A 20,667-nucleotide genomic window follows, 5' to 3' on the forward strand; every position below is an offset into this window, starting at 1 on the left:
GGATACCATGGTTTTCATAATGAGTTTTTAATTGTAATGGATACAAGACCTACGCTAGGTGAGGTGATTATTTTTCATGTTGTAGCAGCACACCTCAACTGCTTGATGTGATGTTTTAATTGAAATGAACCTTGGAGGGTAGCTGTGTAACCTACTGACAGTTGTCCTGTGAATTACTTGGAATTTGATATGTTTGGGACACAGCATGGAGCATCAGTTTTCACTTTAAATATCTGATAATCAGTTTGATTTTATAGATTGATATTGAATTATACATGCATTTATCTAATGTTTTCATTATTTGTTTTTTCTGATCATTTGTTTACTGATTGTTTCTTGTCAAAAATTATTTTTACAAAAACAGTGTTTCATTTTATCTCTTAGATTTTGTTTTCTAACAACTATATTGATAAGAGTATTCCCATATCCCAGACACCCAGTACCAGAAGTGTTCCACACAGCCACAGTGAAATTGTTGGGTTACAAGGTGCTTGATAATCAATTTCTTGGTTGAAGTATTCCTGAGTGGTGTGAGATGATATGACTGACAGCTAGTGTGCTAGGAACACTTCAGACATCTTCAGCTGTAGTCCCACTTCTATTGGAAATACCCTTAGCTACTTTAACAAGCAGTCTTATTGCTTTATATAGGGTATCATATTGTTGAAATAAAAAATATTAGAGTTTCAAGAAAAATTGTGAAATATTTGACAAAAGCAGAAATAAGGAGAAAGTTGTTCTTAGAAATGGACAAGGGAGATGCATAATGTAATGCGCAATTATGAGAATGAATGATTATCAAAATATTGTATAAAGTTGGAGGCCTTATAAACAGTGAAATAAACTGAACTTCTAAGATGTATTTAGGCCAGTCCCCTGTAAGATTTCTATGTGATTTATGTGACTTAATTTAGTTTGCTTAGTTTTGGTTAAAGTTAGACCAGTTCTTTACAGGCTTTATATTTGTTTAAAATGATTTCTGATTTAAACTCAAGTTGATTGACAGGTCAGAGAGAAATACAGCAACTGGACACCCTGAGTTACTGGAAACAAACCCATGGTATCAGTTTACCAAGGCATTGACTAGTTAGCTCCATGCAAGCTTTGAAACTCAGGGTACAGCCAGGCGACATGCTGTTTAATAGACAGGGGCACCTGTACATAGCACCCCTAGTGCACCCTATATAGTTTGTCTAGACAATGAAATGATAGAAGAAAAGATAGCATCAAGATTTTTCAACATTTTAGATAAGTAGAAAGCTGCAGCTATCTCCATGCAGTTCCCTATATCCAGATGCCCTACATGTGACTGAGATACATTTCTGCCACAAATGTTGATGAAATCCAGCATCAGATGGACAAGTTTGTGGCCAGACATGCAGGCTGTGAAAACTGACCAGTGGAGAGCGCTAACGGGGCAGAGGTCTTCCCTTATGTTTCCAGGTAATGGCATTAATATTGACAGTTGTTTTGCATGTTTAGAAAATCTTGTAAAAACGTGCAGCTGAGAATTATAGAAGATTTATATTGGAATGGCTTTTTTACAACACTTCCTACTGTTTGCCTAGCAGGGATGTTTATTTCTGTGGCCGTATATAACTTGTGTGTGTTTCCATCAGTTTTAATTTGAGGTGTTTCACCCTTAAGTTCAGGCTGCGGACTTTCTTTTGCCTCCCCCTTTCAATATGATGTCCCATTTTAATCAGGACCAATGCTTATGGGTTGGACCATTTAACTCCAGGGGGGAGGTTCACAACCAGGTGACTGGTCTCTGAGGTAAGATATAAACTGTTTACCTTGAAACTGATGAGAATAGGATTTCACTCTCACCAGAGAACTGCTGGCTGTTGGTATAACATGAAGAGTATCTCAATAGAGGATCTATTTAAAACTGGTCAGCCTGAGCTCTCTCACCCAGTCTTCATACCGCTACCTCCAGAATGTTCCGTTAATTTCTGCAGAACACTGATTGGCATTTAACGCAGAATTTATCTCCAATAGTCGCAGGCAAGAGGGAGGTGCTAGGCTTGACTCTGTTGTAAGGTTTGAGGTTTAATCTTTCTGGAAAAATCTTGCTGGCTGAGATTCAATATTCAGAGTTCTCCTGTGAACCGTAACTGTTAGCATGAAGTCTTTAGATTGAAAGATAAGGCAGTACAAGGTAGGTGATGTGTTTCTGTGAATGAGTTTCTTGTTTGAACAACCCGATAGAAAAGATTCCCTGGAGGGCTGCTTGTCTGTTCATCAAATTTCAGCTTTCTGTTGATTTTTGTGATCAATTTATTTGTAACAAAAATAGTCTGTGACATCTGAATCGAAGTTACTTGGATAGAGTTAACTTAGAGCATGACATTGCAACCTTATGTGATTATTGGAAATCATCAGACATCTTTTTTTTTTTTTTTTTTTTTTTTTTTGGCATTGAATTCACTGAAAATGGGTAGACTCCACCTACTATCAGATATTTTAGAAAATGTTGTTTTTTTTCCACATGGGTACAGGAGTGGATATTTTGCATTTAGCTTGATTATACAATATCTGTTATGAATGATGTCGGTTAAAAATATTTTGATGTAGAATTAAAGAATAACACTTTTTTTCAAAATCAGTATTGAGCATAAGTCTTTTCATTGGCAAGTGCCTCCCTTCTACCATTTACTTTGATTGGAAGGTAAAATTGTGCATGTGAATGAGTCACTGATGAATACAATGTACATTAATCAAGTATCAATATTGAATCATCTTTCTGGTTCTTTATTCATGGCATGATGTGTTGCAAGCCATTAATCTCCCTAAGCTGACAGCTCTCACTTATTTTAACACATGTCTAATTAATTCTTCGTACAATATTGAGTGGAGAGTTTTTACTGCCACTTATAGCTGTCTAATTGACGTAAAAATCTGAACAGATTAGTGGCATCATAAAAGATTCATTTTAGTTTGATAATGTGTGTGATAGATCTAGCTGATGTACGTACATTAACCATAAGTTCTGTAATAATTTCTAAAATTATTGTAAAAATGCCAGGCCATTATAGATCCAAAGCAGACAAATGCTAGATTATATTGAAAAATATACTTTATTAAAAACCTGCTGTAGATTCCATCAGTGATGTTTCAGAATAGTAATCAAGTGGTCATCCCAAGGAATGCAGTGAGGCTGTATATGAGAATTGAAAGACTTTGTTACAATTTGAGACTGGTGTCATAGATCATGCATTGTAATCAGATGCCACCCTCCCCCCCCACCCACCCACCCACCCACCCAGGGGTGTATACTGAAAATAAAGTCATGCTGTTACACTATCAAGGCTCATACCCTGTAATCTGATGGTCACCAGCCCAGCAGCAGGTCACCTTGCTCAGTGGAAGCTGGACATTAATATGCAACCAGCTCTCATGGGGTTTCTCCTTCCTCCCACATCAAGCTATACATCAGATCACGAAGTTAAATAATAATTTGTTTTTATGTCCTAAGGGGCAGGGAATGTAATCCATGAGGAATACACTAACAACATTTGCTGGGGGTTATATATAGTGTACAATGTCCAAATATACATAGGTTCTGTGATCAGGCTGCTTATTGATTTTAGCCAGAAGTATATGCATCTTCGCTGTAACATATTTGTCCATGTTATATATATATTTTTGCGATTTTTGCAACATGTTATCTAAAGCCTGGAATCCTAAATACACAGACTAGGTTACATGGATATTTGGTTATCCTATGTATACAGATAGATTAATAGAGATATTTGAGTATTTTGCTCCTTACTTTTCCCACATCTATTTTTGTTATTATTGTAAAACCTCCAACTTGTACCTTCCATAAGGATTTCGTAGTTTTACAATTACCAGCAGGGCTAATTAAGAAATATATTATCATGTGAAGGCAAATATATATGTCAGTGCTCTAGAGCTAGTACAAATTAATGATTTCATAAAATAATTTCAGAAAACACATTATCCTTGCATGTAATTTTTAGTCACAGTAAATGTTCCCCACAAGCCTCAGTTTCCTTTATATTGGGTAATTTCATACACTTAGAAACACCCTAGATGTAATCCCTCTTTCCTCCCTTCCTGAACACTGTAGGTATTGATTGGTGTACCAGTCCTCCATTGTGGTCAGGAAGACAAGAGAAGCAGAGAGCTAAACCATGTGTAGATGGATTCTCAGAGGATAATGTATTCAGAAGTTCCCTTCACATATTGATTTTTTCTCCTCCCATTCCTACCGCAGCCTGACAATCCTGGTTTTAGATGCTACCTCGGTCTCTAGCTCTAGAAGCAGGCACAGAAGCAGGCTTACAACACTGTGTAGATGTGACAAGAGCTTATCGCTGACTCTTGCTTCATCAGTTAATTCATCCTCAGCTCTGTGTACTTCTGCTGATATATCTTAATGGTGGCGGACCTCTGTCCACGGCCTCATTGACCACAGTGATGGGGTAGGTGGTACTTAATTATGTGTAGTTTTTTTCATTTTCCGTGGCATTATTGGTGATTTTATCACACACGGCTAAACATCTCTCCAGTGGTGTATTAACATATATAATGTAGGATTGCAACATGGCATGGTGGTGGGGAAATTACGTGACTTTGGCTCTTGGAAAAAATAAGGCCGTTTGTGTCACAAATCAATTTTTCCTATCAAGATCTCCTAAAAAAGATTTAGACTAAAAATATTATCATTGTAAGATCTGAAAGCACGATATATATATATATATATGAAGACAGTTATGTGAGAACCCTGATGTTCTCTGCACAAGAAGATTTATTTTTACAGTAGCATGATGTAAAAGTCAGTTTTAGTGAAAGTTTCCAGCAAAATCTCCATGTGAAAATGATTAAGACTTGAAAAATTTACAAGAAGCATTTTTTCAATGTCAAAACCCCTGATGGTGTAAATATTTGGCAGCAGTGGAATCCCTGGACATGCATACTCTGGAATGGTGGATGTGAAGCTATTTCTGCACAGATGAATTTTTGTTAAAAGTCAAGTTTGAAAAATGGCAGAGGTTGATTATTTGAGAGGGAAACCTTTTCCCCCCTTGGCTTGTTCTGGATCAAGAGAAGTGTGCTGAGTGATTAGTTCCTTCACAGTATATGGTATGCACTGTAAGGCAGTGTAACAGTCCTGTTCAGATTTATTTATTTTCAAGAAGGAACTGTGAATTTTCACACTGGGTGAAAACTTGGACATCATGAAGTGATTATGACTACATGGTGATTCCTTTGCAATGCAATATCCAGCCAGAGGTTTTTCTGGAAGGCTGTAAAGATTCAGATTTCTAGGAATCGGCCAAATTTTTTATTAGTGACTTTATCTGGGTTTAAAATTCCACAGAGAAGAGATTAGAACAGCATGTGAGAGGTGTACTGCGAGGCTACGACTGGTGATCATTTGCTTTAAATATTTCTACAGACGGGAAAATTACCGAGATACTGATAGGACTGCACAGCCAAGGAATCGATCTTTGATGGAGTTTCTAACAACCAAATGCACACAATTAGTGACTGAATTTCCAGAAAAAAAATATGTCTGAAGTGATAAAACATAATGGAGAACAACAGGCTGGGCAGGGTCAATAAGAAGGTCAGAGATTCCAAGAATTCAGCTCATTTCTATTACTATTCCAAGGCACAGAGTGAAAATTACATTGTATATGTCATGTATTCGCCGTATAATCTGCAAGTTGGTGATCTCCATTGTTGCAAATGAAGAGCCTTTTAATACTTCCACACCATCTAGACTGCACTAGTATTCTATCAGTCAGTCTTCTTCCATTGTTTTCATGAGAGCACATAGACTGTCAGCTTATAGAGAGACAGCTCATTCACAAATATGTGACAGAGATGTTATATATATCAGCATGATTTTATGATATAAAACACAAGACATCATGGCTAGGTAAGGTTTCTCCTTGTTTTTAAACAAAGGCATCAGTAGGCTACTGTGGGCCATAAATCAAATTTATATGTGAATATTCCGTAGAATAACATTTCATTTTTAACAAAAAAATGACATTTTTAAAGAGATTTCTGTATTATTTTCTAATCATATTTCTTATATGTAAAGAAGTATATCCAAGTGACAGTGAGGACTGTCCACCCCCCCACCCCCCCACCCCCCTTCCAGCACTACTCTCCAGTGTTAAACATGAAACCATGGTATGAAAACAGTAGGCCATTTTTAAATAAGTCACTAAAATATATCTGTTGGGAAGATAATATTCTATAGGAATATAAATATAAAAGTTTTATTAGTGCCTCTCCCTGGTACTGTATCCTGTCTAAACTTTGATTTTTTTTTTCAAATGAATTTTTTGGAAATTGAAGGAAAATTAGGGCCTTATGTTAGAATTTACAACATCTCTGAAGAAAAATTCTTGTTTTAAACAAGATAATTATCTTGAATGACAATTGCTGACTGTATAAATGTCAATTAGTAGATTGATAGTTTACTTCTTCTGATTAATCCAAATATGCTATTTCTGTATACATGTGTGTGCTTATACACAGCCGTGCAGACAGGCTATAGATCTTCCCTCTTTACTGAAACTAAATGGTGTTATTGATTTTCATGAATGGTACTGTAATACTATAACTGCATTCTCATGTTTGCTCTGTCAGTTTTGCAGGAAATTGATTGACAATGGGGCTTCCAGTATTGGAGGATATCAAGCCTACTGTCACAGTCTACATTGTTATTTTTCTTACCACTTATTTATACAGTATTATAATAGCTGAAGCATATTCCACTATAAGTTATGGATCTCATCTAGTTCCATTTCCATTCAAATGTCTTTATCTCTTATACTGTCTGTATACTCTGTGTGTGTGTGTGTGTGTGTTTGTGTTATATGTGTGTGTGTTAATATAAAGCAGCAATATATACACGAGGGTGAAACCTGTCATAGTGGTCGAGAAGAGAAACTGCAGTCAAATGATGCACCGTTAATGAAAAATCAATGGCGTAATCTTGACTTATCAAGATGGCGTAGTATTACGTGGGTGGAGGTAGACTGCTGTGTACAGGATATGCCTTGTGGCGAGGTCAAGACTTCTTTAGTATTTTGTAAAGATCACGACAGTAGCAAACTGCTGAGGTCAAAGAGCCAGGAGCAGGAAATGATATTTTCAGTTTCGCTTAACAGTTTTTTCCTAGATGATATTAAATATCCATTGCATAAAGGCATGGGCTTTTTATTAAACATTGTATCAAAAACACAATTTAGATATACACATTAGCAGAATTAAATTGAAAAGAAATATAAAAAAGAAATTTGTTTGTGTTGTGTTCGTGTTCATATGAGTATAAATTCTTGATGTTTGTTTTTGCCTCTTTTTGACCTAGGTCATTGACATGTCTTGTAAAGTGCAGAATATCAGTAATTATTAAATTCAGCTCCCAAATCACATGAGTGTTTAACAAACCAAAGCATATATTTAGATAAAGAAAAACATACAAAGTAAAAATCTTGAATCCATCTAGAGTAAAGATGACAGTCATTTGTTGTGTGATGTTATCATGGAATGGTCAACACATCTACAGTGACAACACTAGAGTATTTTACTCTATGTCCATCAACTTCTACACCACATTAAAGCTGACATTATACTAGGTCTCGCATGAAGTAATTATGGATTCTACACAATTAGCTTTATTGGCATATCATATTTTCATTAATAGGCAAATTAATTTATTCAGAGCATTACTCATCTAGCTATATTTAACAAAATTATCATCCATGTTAAGGCCACCAAGATAGATGGTTATGCCTTGTAAAATGGATTTGCAATGTCGTAGTAATGTTATTCACAATGTTGCCTTGTCACTTATGGTCAGGGCACTCAGAAAGGTATAATCAATACTGTTGGAAGCACTGGAGAGGAGAGACTGAAAGAGGCTTTTTCTGAAGAATCAGCATTGATTTCCCAGTTGTTGAATACTGGTATCATTGGCTGTTGCTAGTTGATGAGATTTGTATACATGACACACCTTTACTCTGTGACAAGCCTGCAGATTACTAAAAATTAGCTTAAATAAACTCAAGTGTTTATTATTATTAAGGAATACTGTACATTCATAATTATTATATATAAATATAGTAAGTAGGATTATTATTGGTAACCACTGATGCATTTTGACTCTTGCAGACATAATGTATGTCAGAAAGTCTCATATGCTATATTTATTCTATATTTATTTTATTCTCTCCAGTAATATAATATAATCCTGTCTGCTGGTATTGGATTTTTGAAATGCAGTACTCTTCAAATTCATGAAGTCATTGAAGAGTGTTTTAATGGAGATTTTTATAATCCTCCTTTTATCATCAATTGACGTTGACATCTCCATCACTTCATAATGGCTGGATCACGTGTTACAATACAGAAGGTATATATCTATAGCCAATGATTATGGACATATTTGTCAAGGTACTGGTTGTGATAGCTCTAGGTCTGGGGATCACGCTACTCCTCAGCTTATCCTGACTTAAATCTTTTCTGTATATATTTGGTGACTGCTGGGACTGGCAGGACCTCCAGACACACTGCTGGCCACTGTCACAGGTAGAAATGACACACCTGTCAGTGTGTACAGGTTCCCTTAACACTGAGCCAGCCCTCGGGTACTATTGCACAGTGCAGCTAGGGCGTGTTCACGCTAGACTTACTTGGACTGGTTTTGGTACTACTGTGTTAAAATTGAGGGTTAAATTTCATCTGTGATGATTGCAATTTAGGAGTGATATCTTTGGCAAAATATCGATGATCAGTTAGATATCATTAATCTCAATTGCAATAAACCTGGTCAGTCCACAGCGTGTTGCTAAGACAAACAAATATTTTGTAATCAATTTGAGCTGACTGTTTCAACAACAATCTAATTAACCATTTTATTGCAGTAAACAAACTGGGCCCCAGACAATATTTGGATTAATTGTAATCATTGCAATAATTGCTTGACATCAAGCTGAGGACCAGGTGCATAAAGGACACCCAGCTGTGTGTGTCCATCTTGTCTCTCCCTGATGAATCTCCTGATAAAAGAGAAAATTGTTTGATAACATTTTGATACAGGAGGAGAATTTTGTTAACATGGTGAGATATCATCTGGAGAGCAGTAAGGAAAGGAATGGGACCTGCCCACTGACAACATGTAAACAAGACTTTAGTAGAAACACAAAGAAATTATCAGGACCTTGGAAGGGATACAGAAAGAAATTAAAGACTTACAATGTTTTCATCTTAGTGCATTTTTGCAATTTGGTCTGGGTTTTCAGTATATTCATTCATTTCTTTAATTACATTTCCTGCAGAGATGGGGATTCAATGGGAAGGGTGGAAGGTCAGTTAGGCTATTAAGACTATAGGCATTTCCTTCCAACTTTAATCTGGGGAATTTACAAAAGAATTTATGTAGAAATCCTCTGGTTGCAGAGATGGTATAAAAAGAGTGAACGTGGTTAAAAGAAGCCATAAAATTTCTGTATCATGATTTGAACTCAGTTTGAACTGGTCACAGACTGGAATTTCATTGCATGAGTACATTGAAAATTGTATCTTCAAATCTGTGGATTTTTTATCTGACCTCCTACAACAGGATAGTGTTCATTCAGTTGTTGATTGCTGTAGGTTGGTAAACTATTTCTAGGCACCTGTAGCCAGTCACAGTGTCAGATAGAAGTTATAAGGTAAGGTTTTAACATAACCAGGTGTAAGTCTACCTGGTCCCTGAACCACATAGCAATCTGTAGCAGTGTCATTTGTCCGAGTACATGGACTACAGCCGCTTGTGTGAAAGAAAGAAAGACAGCAGTCTATCACCCCATTTCCATAGATTTTTAGATCGATGTATCCCTGTCGGGAGTCTCACTAGATTACTGTCAGCTTGGCCGGCTTAAGCGTCTGTCCCACCTACTAAAAGCTGTAAGGTGGTAATTAACTATGGTGCCCGCTTGGCTGACTGCAATTTAGTGTGAACCCCAAGGGAGTTAGGTCGATCTAAATCTTAATCTCTAGATCGATCTAAATCTCTGGGAAAGTACCCTATGATGTACTAAATAGATATTGCTCTCTCTGGAAAAGTTTTATTGACTTTCAAATAATTACATTAATGTTTGAATTTGACTTGAATCAAAGGAAAAACAAGAAGAATATGAACTTCTGTACAGACAGTGGATCAGAATCAGCTTTATTGTAAAAACAAGTGGATTAAGAAGACAGTGAAACGTGGAAAAGTTTACACATGTTCTTTGTAAACAGTCTCAATGAGGAGCTTGATTGCTGTGGGTAAATAGAGTGTGTTAATCTATACATATAGTGCTTTAACCTAGAAATTAAACTTGTGTAAGGGAAACTACCAGTGGTTATATCCCAGATTTTACTTGCTTAAACCTCTACATGTACGATAGAAGAGGATTTGTAACATCCTGTTTTATATGATAGCTTTCGCTTCCTTTCTATGACATCATCATGGATGTTGTAACTGTAAGATTTTCAACCAACATATAATGCCATATTGGTCCAGGATTGCTACACTGTACAAATATTGTGATTACTGCTACTGTACAATGTGGTATGAAGGGAATCTAAGCAGGTAAGACTACAGTGTGATATACAGTGTGATACTGTAGAGGTACATTGGTGTGATAGTTTACTGGTGTTATTATTATCAGCAGGTTTTTACAGGTTTTTGCTCAAAGCAACAAAATGTGACAAACATGAGTTACCACTCTTACCCTAAGCTGTCATGTATGTTGACAAATTACATCAGAGTTGTATTGCCTTTAAACATTGCAGCAGGTGCTTAAATTTTAACTGAAATTCATGGGTTACCTCCAGTTTTTGTAGTAGTAAAATAGAAGCAATGATATCATCCTTAAAGGCTGCCCATTTTGTAAATTTTATACCACAGTGGATGGAACTAAACGCCACACTGGAAGTGACTCAGAGCTGGAGTCATAATCTGCAGTAATTTGCAAGCATTTTTTGTGGTAAGAGTTCAAAAGATAATGCTTTCTTCAGCTGTGTTCTGAGGAGAAAAATGCAACTTTATTCTGAAATAAAGCGTGGAATGAATCATACCTGAAACGAGATCGTTTTATCTAATGATGGCAAGGTTAATGGCCTTTTATTCAGCACTAAAATTGCTCACATGGATTCAATTTCCAGATTCAGTCTTTATCAGATTTTGTTTTCTAGAAAAGAGTCATTCAAGACACGCGTGATGCAAAAAGATACAATGATTATACAAAATCACATTAAGTTCACAGCAAGTGGTAATGCAATCAACTGCTACTATCTGCTCAATTTACTGCAAGCCATCTTTAAAATGTAGAAATGCGTGTAATTTATAACAATGAAGTGATAAAAATTTGTTTTCATTTCATGATTCCATAAGACGTCAAGCAATTAAGCTGAACGGATTGCAATCAACACTAAAGTCTTTTTACAAGACAACAGGGCAGTGACAGGTTAAGTGTGTGTCCATGATAGGACCAGTCAGAGGGTGGCAAGGTGGGGGTCAACAGATTTCAACCAAATTCATAATATTGTTGCATATATAGGAGATATTAAGATTGAAGGCAACAATCCCAAAAGAAATCATTGGATATAATTATAATATGATATTTTATGTTTTGGCCATTTTTGGCTTGATTTTCAGCTTCGGTCAATAAAGCCACTTCATAAGCAAATATGTCAAAACTGATGACTTTTTAAAATTAATTGAAAATTTACCTATTTAAACCAGCCATTTGCCATTGAGAATATGTTACTAAATTTCAGTTTAACCCACAAACTAACGGGCCACGCCCATTTTTATGACCCCACCCCCCAAACTCACTTTTCTACCAAGCAATGTTCAAGCATTCATATCTCTCTTTTTGCAGGCTTGACAGCCATAAAATTTTATAGGGATCCTAAGCATATATTGGTCTAATCATACAAAATTCAAAAAGTGTGTTAAACACAACAGAAGATATTGAAAAAGTGCCTCAAACTTTAGCAATTTTAGCAGAAAACCAAACGGCCGAAATCAAGATATCAGTACATTTTGAGATAATACCTTCCAATAATCAAATTTAATCAAAGACTCACAGCCAGGAATTCAAACTATGCTTTGATAAGGGCAAATCTATCCAATTTTTATAAATAAAAAATGGCTGCCATCAAATCTGCCCCAAAATACAGTTACCCTAATTCCTCAAAATAATCAAGAGGCCCATTTTTGCAGGTTTTTTATTTTGAGATCTGTAATACAGGATTGCTCAAATAATATTCTTTTCAAACAGAGCCATACAACTTCTGAATAAATTTAAATTACTAGTGACAAGTTATTCACCCCCCCCCCCCCCCCATTTAATAAGTTATTACTGTGCATAACCAGTATCATCAGCATTGTGTATATACCTTATTTTCAGGGAGCAATAGAGAAAAAAAATTACAAATGATTTTTCTAAAGGTAAAAGGGAATGACTTTCTCATTTTATCAGTTTTCTCAAGTGCAACACTAATTAATCCACTTGAAATGATTTATATTGCATTTTTCAACCAATTTTTTTCCTTTCAAATGATTCATAGGCTTTGTAAATACATGTGATATCTTGATATCTATATTCTTTTTCTATAAAGAAAATTAAAACAAGAGTCAGCAACATACAATGACAGGAGGAGTACTTTATTTTCATATTATCAATTGGACAGTAAAAGAACAAAGCAGTTACTTTTTACAGGAGTGAAATCAAGTTATGAATCTCCAAGGTTCCAATATCACGGTTATCTTTTTCATATACTGAACACAACAGTGATGGGTAGTGTTCCACAGATTTTAATCTTATAACTGATTGGTCCCCAAGTTTCTTCTTCTGGTTGAGAGATCCAGGGTCTCCTACAGTAATGATAATTCAGCAATCTTAGAATAAGTGTGGTAACTTGAAGCAACATGCCACTATAGTTTAGTGTGACTGAAGTGTCAATTGTCAATATTTGTCAATTCAGTGGCGCCAATTATCCTCCTTTCCTACAAAACTGATTGAGATTACCAAGCCTAAGATGCACATTTGTTATGGGGGATTGACCCAAGGTGGCTCTAAGTCCAATAGAGGTTTGCCAGGATATCCACTACTGCGTCTACCTGAAGATGGCAGGACAGGCTGTCAAAAGAAAATGTATTTAACATATTTTAAACTCATGTTAATTGCTGTATAAGAACAATTACTAAATAATATTCTGATCAAACATATTGCATAAGTGTAAAAAAGGAAATCAAATATGCATGATTGTAGCTACCAGAATTTCATGATAGAAAAAGAAACAAATGAAAAAAAGGTAAACCTTTTTTCTTCTACGTGGAAGTGTTCCAGGCATTACAAAGTTGGTGCTCACATCTGAATCTGATGAATTGGCCTGTGCAATTTCAGGTGACTTTTCTATTATTGTCTGTAAGATTGTCCAGGTCAAGGTTCACATACAGGCCTAGGATGTAAAATCTGAAAAATAAACATAACATCAATAAATGCTTTACAACAACAGAGGCTTACTGTGTTCAGAATAGAAACTATCGAGCAGGATCAATCTATCTCAGCGGAGTATCACACTCGGGCTCAGTCGTTGTAATCAGCTTAATTGTCTGGCACGCCCCCTTGCAAAGCAACATGAACAACTTAATGGACTGCAAAGTTTTCCTGATTTTACTAAAGTACCTTTAGTTACAAGTGTCCTGTGTAATATGTAAGTCTTGAAAATTGAAGCACAGGCAGTTAACTTCAACTTCATTGTAAACACACATAAATCTGCATAGTGAATATAAAACTAAAATATAAAAAAACTGGCACAAGTAACATCCCCTAAAAAGCCAAAACTTGAAACTGAATGTGTGTTACATACCTTTGATTCTGGGTAAGAAATTTCTTATGAAGCTGTCTTCAAGCTCAGTATAGTCTTTAACTGTTTGTCTTATGATAACACATGTAACAAAGCCCTAGAATTTAACGCAAAAATATACTTCATAAGTTAGCTACACAGTTAATTCTTTTCAGCATACATGTTTACCATGAAACAGAAATCAAGTAAAACTCTGTGAATTGAAATATACCAGTATGTCTTTTAAATTTGCTTATATTCTTTATATTACTGAATAATATTCAAACTGGTTTGAGTTTTTAGTGTATCTGATTCTAGTATATGTATGCCACCACTGATCACTTACCTTACAACAAACATCCAGAGCTAAATCGATGAGATGGATATATTGAGGAACCCAAGCCTGACAACAGTCTGAAGTGGTTCAACCAAAAATTCACATTCTAAGGACGACCAGCTGCTATGGTCATTTCTTGTTATATTCTGGTGCACACCAATCCTTCTGAGATGTATCTAAGCATCTCTAGTGCATGTTCTTCATAAATTTAAGAAAGTATTATGTTTTAACACTGTGAAGACGATGTGCTTTGCTCCACAGTTGCTCCGGTGATAATCCTAGTACCCGCCATGTTGAAAATAGGTCACAGAGTTAGCATCGTTATTTTACATTTAGTTTCTACAACATAAACAAATTAAAAAAATGTATTTTCGCTTCATAAGGTCGTCTGCAGGGCAAACATAATTATTTTAAGGGCTTTTCACAAACCTATACATGGTTTTGACTTATTAATTTAGTTGAAGAAACAGTTTAGCATTTAAGTAGTATAAAAATATTCGTTTTTAGGCCCTTTTTAAAATTGTTATAGTTCTTATTTTACAAGGTTTAACACAGATTTTATTTTACAAAATTTATTTTTCAACCCTTTTCTATCAGCACATACCAAAATTATATGGATACAACCTGCAAAAAAGAAGTTGTGTGCATTTAAAGAAGGGGAGGGGGTCAAGCATACGGAAAACATGCCTTATTAGAATCAACCTTGTGTGGTCATGACAGTGCCTTTTCAAAAAATCTGTACTGGGTATTAAAGATCTTTCCTTAACCTATCATGTGGCTTACCTAAATAAATCCTTATGATGTACATGATTTTTTAAAAGAATATTTAAAATTATAACTTTTCAAGAGCTAAAAAATGCTATATTTTGGCAAAATTGCCAATAAAAGATCTGCCCCCATATCTCTAAAACTAATGATCCAAAATAAGAAAGCCAGTGGCTCACAATATCTTTTATGTTGATGGTTTACCACACCAAAAATTATTAAAATCTGCTGACCCCCACCTTGCCGCCTTCTGACTGATCTGTCTGGCTTTCTCATGGACGCGCTCTTAAGAGCACAACAATCCAGTCATTATGTTGCTTTAAATGTATGATTTTTTTTTTTTTTTGCATTTAACCAAACATACTGAAACCAATACATAAGAACTAACATTAATGGAAGCCTTTCCTACAGTTCAGTATGAAAGCTTACAATCACCAAGGTGTCCCGACAGATGATTGTAAAAAATTACATGTTGTTATTAAAGTGCTGTGAGTCATTATTTTGTAGAAAAAAAGGAAACAACTTCCTCTGCTGCTGTGTTAAACTTTTATGATGATTTATGTGTGATTTTGACAGTTGAGACGGTATTACTCACCTGAAATCTAAGCTTGACTGTTTTTGTGTGTGTTTATACTTTTATTATTTCCAAAGTTAGAGTGTAATTTAAAAACATATAGACATAAACTATATTTGCAGATACCATTCTTACAAAATTACCAATTAAGTAAACTTAATTATTTGTTATAGAAGGTTTTACTCTGAGTAAGGTTAAGAAAATCAATGTACTGGAAGTCACTGGGCTATATTAGCTTCATTAAAATGTTCTGTTTATCTCAGTATTGATTGCCTACAAATAGCAAGATTTAATTTAGACTAGATAACTAACCTGGTATTGTGTTGTAATGAGGTCATCTGCACGTCTTAATTTTCTGATAAAAATGCGGCTTGAGAATAATCTTGGATATCGTCTTGAAAAATTGGAATTGAGCACTTGGACTGTTGAAGCATATGCTACTGCCTGCCATTATGGACTTTATCATGTCCCCGCCTCCCCTCTCTGCCTTTCCCCCCACCTCCCCTCCCTGTCCCCTCATAGTTTTGGGGGATACCCCTAGGCTTTCTCCCTAAGTATAAGGCTCTATTCCCATAGATTTTAGATCGATCTATCCCTGCGGGGAGTCTCACAAGATTACTTTCAGATAATCCTACCTAAATGTCCGTCCCGCCTACTACAAGTTGTAATGGGTAATTAACTTTCGTGTCCACCCGGCTGACAGCTATTTAGCGTGAACCCCCAGGGAGTTAGGTCGATCTAAAGTAGGTCGATCTAATCTATGGAAATGGGGTGTAACAAGTGAAGCAGTACAAAATAAAATATTTCTCTTTCATTCGTGTCCCATACATACATATAGCAGTAATTTTTTTTTACTTTCATTGTCTTCATAAATAAATTAGGGATTATTAACTGAGTTTTTAGAATGAAATTATAGTAAATATAGAAATATGTTGATAAGGATTATGGTTTAATTGGGGGCTTTAAAATTGGGGGTTATAGAATTGCTTCATAATAAAAGTATACTGGTACAAGTTGTATAAGTGTAGAAGAAGTGTTGTACATTCACTGGTTTGGAAAAACCACTTATCACGCTTCAACAAACTGCAACATTGTTGTCACAACAAGATAAACCATGCAATATTTACATAAATAATTCAGTTTAAGTCAGAAGATAGGTCTGTACTTAAACTGAGTGCAAATAGCCAGAAGAGGTCAGAATGGACAATGTGGTCATCAGAGGGTTATCTAACTTTAATTAGAATCAATTAGGAGATGATAATAGACTCATCATGTTGTAGTGGGTTATGTCAACAGTAGTGTGTCAGGGGACTGAATACAACTAGTACACACCCAGGTTCATGGGATGTTAGAAAGTGAGATATCTTCCAAATTTTTTAAAAATATACTTTACTTGGGCTATATAAATTGTAAATTTGTTTTTCAGAATTTCTTAATACATAGTTACATTGTTTGAATAGTTTTACTTAAATACAAATTTCATGATATCTACTGTATATTCATGGACGTGATATCTGTTGTATCTTTGCAACATATGTATGATATGTGCATAAGGATGAATAATATGCATTTTTTCTCATTGAAAGACTATCTATTGATAAATTGCAGCTAGCTTAGTATTATATGAAAATTGGAATGTCTGCAACATACACAAGTATAATGTCATCTTAAGAAGCAGGTACCCTGGTGGTATGTTTCAACTATAGCAATGCTTTAAAAAAGAATGATAAAATACATTTCTGACGTAAACTGATCAACAAGTGCAGGCAGCGTGTAATTGCTTTCAAACATGAACACATTTTTTTCATAGAAATGAAGACCAGCAGATAAAAAGTGTCTTATTGAGCAACCACCATGGGTCATCACAGGTACCACACATCTCCTTTCTAGCCCTTCCTGGTGCTCTTAGTTATACATGAGAGGGGCTGCAAGGAATGTCACATTGAAGTATACATAGTCTTGGCATTGTACTACAGAGACCAAGCCCTGTATTTAGCACAAGCGACAGCGGGCATGTTGGTAAAGAACTGGATAATTAAGATCACTGTTATTTGTTTTGCTAATAAGAGATGCAGAGGTCTATCTGCTGGTCATTTGTGGTTCAGAGGTTGTAAATGGGAGGATCTTGACCAGGGGACCACACTACCTTTATCATAGGATTTACACCAGGTGAACAAGAAAAAACTGACATTTGTGGTTTTTGAAACCGGGTGTAAATGTAGGCTGGGAATTCACTTTACAGCATGTAAATAGTCATTTGTAAGGAACAGCAACCACAGGAGCCTGGAGGGTTCTCTCTGAAGATCTGGGGAAAGTATTTTACTGGACCTGTAGGGTTCTCTCTGAAGATCTGGGGAAAGTATTTTACTGGACCACAACTTGTGCTGTTTGCTCCTGTGACTGCAGACGTTGCAGAAGAGTAAAGTCTCCTGGGCATTTGTGGTTAAAACAGTGCAGGGGAAGTACCTTGCAATGCCTAAATGTTAAGTTGTAAGATGCACTAGCAACTGGAGCTTAGATTTTAACTTTTAAAAAAGGGTCGTGTCTGGATCAAGTCCCAGAAGTTTGTTAAGTTTGCATGTGACCACTGCAGACTTCATGTGACACATAAATGATAATTAGTGTAAACATCACAAGCCAAGGTCTTTATCTGCATTGGTAAGCTGACTGAAAGGAAAAGAAACAAGAACATTTCTTTCCAAGGTCTTTTTTAAATCTTCACTATCAGAAAATGGATATCTATGGAGGAAGGACAGGGCATCTGGGACAGTTTAGGAGGAAGAGATGTGGAATAGTAGCCTGGATGACTGAGGTATGTTATCACTATCAAAAAAGTCAAGATACTTCACTAAGTAAATATTTCTGTCGATAATTGTCCTATATACATAAAGGACTTCTGCTATGTCTTAGATACCTGTTATTGCCAAAGCTATTCACTTCACTCGGAACTGAATATGAGACTGTATAGAAGGTGGGTCTGATTTTAATGATGTTTTTAAAAATGCAGTTTTTAGTCATTTAACAAAAAAATGATGACATTATATGTTAAGTACTCCCACATCCAGTAAATCTTGATCGCTCTTTCAGCTTTACTGATAAAGTGCTATGAAGAAATCTACAGTAACAAATTAGTGAAGCTACTAATTTTTTGACAACAGTAACAATTTTTGAATTAAATGATAGAAAAATTACAATTTTTTAATTAAATGATAGAAAACTTTTTTTATGATAAAACAAGACAGATGATTATTGTAAGAAATGATAGTTGTTATATCCCCATTACTGTCTAAAATGTAGTGGTTATGTTCCTTCAGTTGGTCATTACCCGTGGGTAACTAATGGAGAATATTGTTGGTCTGGGTAAACAACATGATATTGTTTATGATCACTGGTGCTGATAGAGGTCTGAATACTTCACAGGGCCAGCTAACCTGGTCAACCACTGGTCAACAGAGAAAAAAAGGCTAATAACCCTACACTTTTCTTGTTTTTATCCCTCATTATAAAAAGCTAATAACCTGTGCTCTAGCTGCTCTACCTCCTTGTTTTTGTCCGTTATTTTATGATAATAAAACCCAGCATTGGTTCTGTTCACATGGTACAATTCAATCCTGAGCTAAATCAAAGATGTATTAAAAATCCAGCATGTATTCTGACACAGCAAAGAAATAATTGATTCACTGAAAAACAGTAGGCAAAGTCTACAGCAACAGATAATGCAATCAATTATCTGAATAGACCAAAGTACGGATTACACTGTTGTATTCAGACATGTAAGAAAGCACTCACGTGTGCTTGGAGATGTGATGCTCCAGGTTGTGGTTTGTGTGAACACAGCTTATTTTCCTGCTGGCTGAGCAGTTAAGATTAAGCACAACAATGTGGTAGATGTTAACAGTGAAACATGGAAGATGTAGCAACAGGTGCTAAGAAAGGAAAGGTAACAAATTACTTGACCTTGAAATTATACTTTTATAATTGTGCTATTGCTGCAATTATAGGAAAAGCTGCACTAAGGGAGTTCACACTTTTCCTTTCAGCATTTAAGTTTGGTATTATATCATAATTATAATTGGTGTATAGGCGCCTGTAGAGGTGCTGTAGATATTGTGGTTGGTGGACATGTTAGTATTGGTGGATTATTATTTGATTGTTCACAGAGAGTTATAGGAGGTCTTAGTGGTTAAAGTTAAGAACTAAATAATCCAGCCATGATGATAGTTAAGATAGAGCAGGAACAGGGAGGAGACATCAGATATAGATGATAACTGTATAGCCTTTTCATTTTGTTCTTCCTTGTTTTATTTATGCTTATATTTGAAATGTTCTAGCAGTCAGATATTAAACCCCCTTTACACTGGACGGCGTCCTTTCTGCGTCCTTTCTGCGACCATGAAATTTGGCATCACTCTGGTCTAAATAAGGAGGCACGAGCATTGATTCTGTATCAGAATGAATGCTCAATGATCGGCCAGTTGTCGGCATGTAAAGTATTATAATTTTTTAACTCTCAAATGGGGCCGTACTGCTGGACGCAGAAAGGACGCCGTCCAGTGTAAAGGGGGCTTTACCAATTATCAGACTGCTATCTGCTTATTTTCTTCATTTCACTCTTAGTATAGTACTAGTAGGGTTGGCGTGGAAAGAGCATTGGTCTTGTGTGTGTTTTACTGCTTGACAAAAATAGTTTTAACAGCTTTCCCCACTGTTAAACGGTCTCTTCACGCCAGACTGACCTTTGTGGTGCAAGTATTTTACACTCCACCCCTCTCAAGTGCGGGGTTTTACAACATAGCAGAATATATCTGATAAAACGGGAGGATGCTTTTGCTTCTTCTATTTTACCTGATAAAACATGTACCAATTATTGGAGCCTTCTCTCTGAAGCCAAGCATGTAATGCGTACGTTGCACAACTGTTTTGTTACTGTCCCCAAATTGGTCCAAACGATTTTATTTATCAGATTGACATTGAAAAAGTCATTGAAAACTCATTGCACAAACTGTACAGCTTAATAATTGGGTGAAAGTGTTACATTTACCAAATGTTCTTTCTCTAGGACAGCCTTTTCATTAAGAAACTCATGTTAAAAAAGGTGTGAAAAAAATCTTCAATT

At 35.7% G+C, this 20,667-nt stretch overlaps 1 protein-coding gene and 1 long non-coding RNA gene across 9 annotated transcripts in view; one reads left to right on the forward strand and one right to left on the reverse strand.

Moving 5' to 3' along the window:
* The window catches only part of LOC106175168 (tripartite motif-containing protein 2), a 55,270-nt gene that overhangs the window by 22,329 nt on the left and 12,274 nt on the right, over window positions 1-20,667 (forward strand). The window contains exon 1 of one of the 8 annotated variants that reach the window (XM_087008653.1): window positions 1,260-1,443. The exons of 2 other annotated variants lie outside the window; for them this stretch is intronic. Coding sequence is in view for 1 of the 6 variants with exons in the window: in XM_013557029.2 (XP_013412483.2) it covers window positions 18,283-18,363 (81 nt within the window). In the remaining 5 variants the exon portion in view is untranslated. Of the gene's footprint in view, window positions 1-1,259; window positions 1,444-1,829; window positions 2,162-4,258; window positions 4,452-9,588; window positions 9,705-10,457; window positions 10,610-17,885; window positions 18,364-20,667 lie in introns of those variants that run through there. 5 more of the 8 variants (XM_013537776.2, XM_013557035.2, XM_087008651.1 and 2 more) reach the window with 5 other exon arrangements.
* On the reverse strand, window positions 12,671-15,276 carry LOC147763273 (uncharacterized). The gene is made up of 4 exons (XR_015333557.1): window positions 14,222-15,276; window positions 13,900-13,993; window positions 13,348-13,502; window positions 12,671-13,166 (listed from the first exon to the last, which is right to left on the reverse strand). It is a non-coding gene; the product is annotated as an uncharacterized LOC147763273 (long non-coding RNA).

Source organism: Lingula anatina, chromosome 3 (assembly GCF_051362555.1).
Source record: "Lingula anatina isolate TDL-2025a chromosome 3, LinAna3.0, whole genome shotgun sequence".
Classification (NCBI taxonomy): domain Eukaryota; kingdom Metazoa; phylum Brachiopoda; class Lingulata; order Lingulida; family Lingulidae; genus Lingula; species Lingula anatina.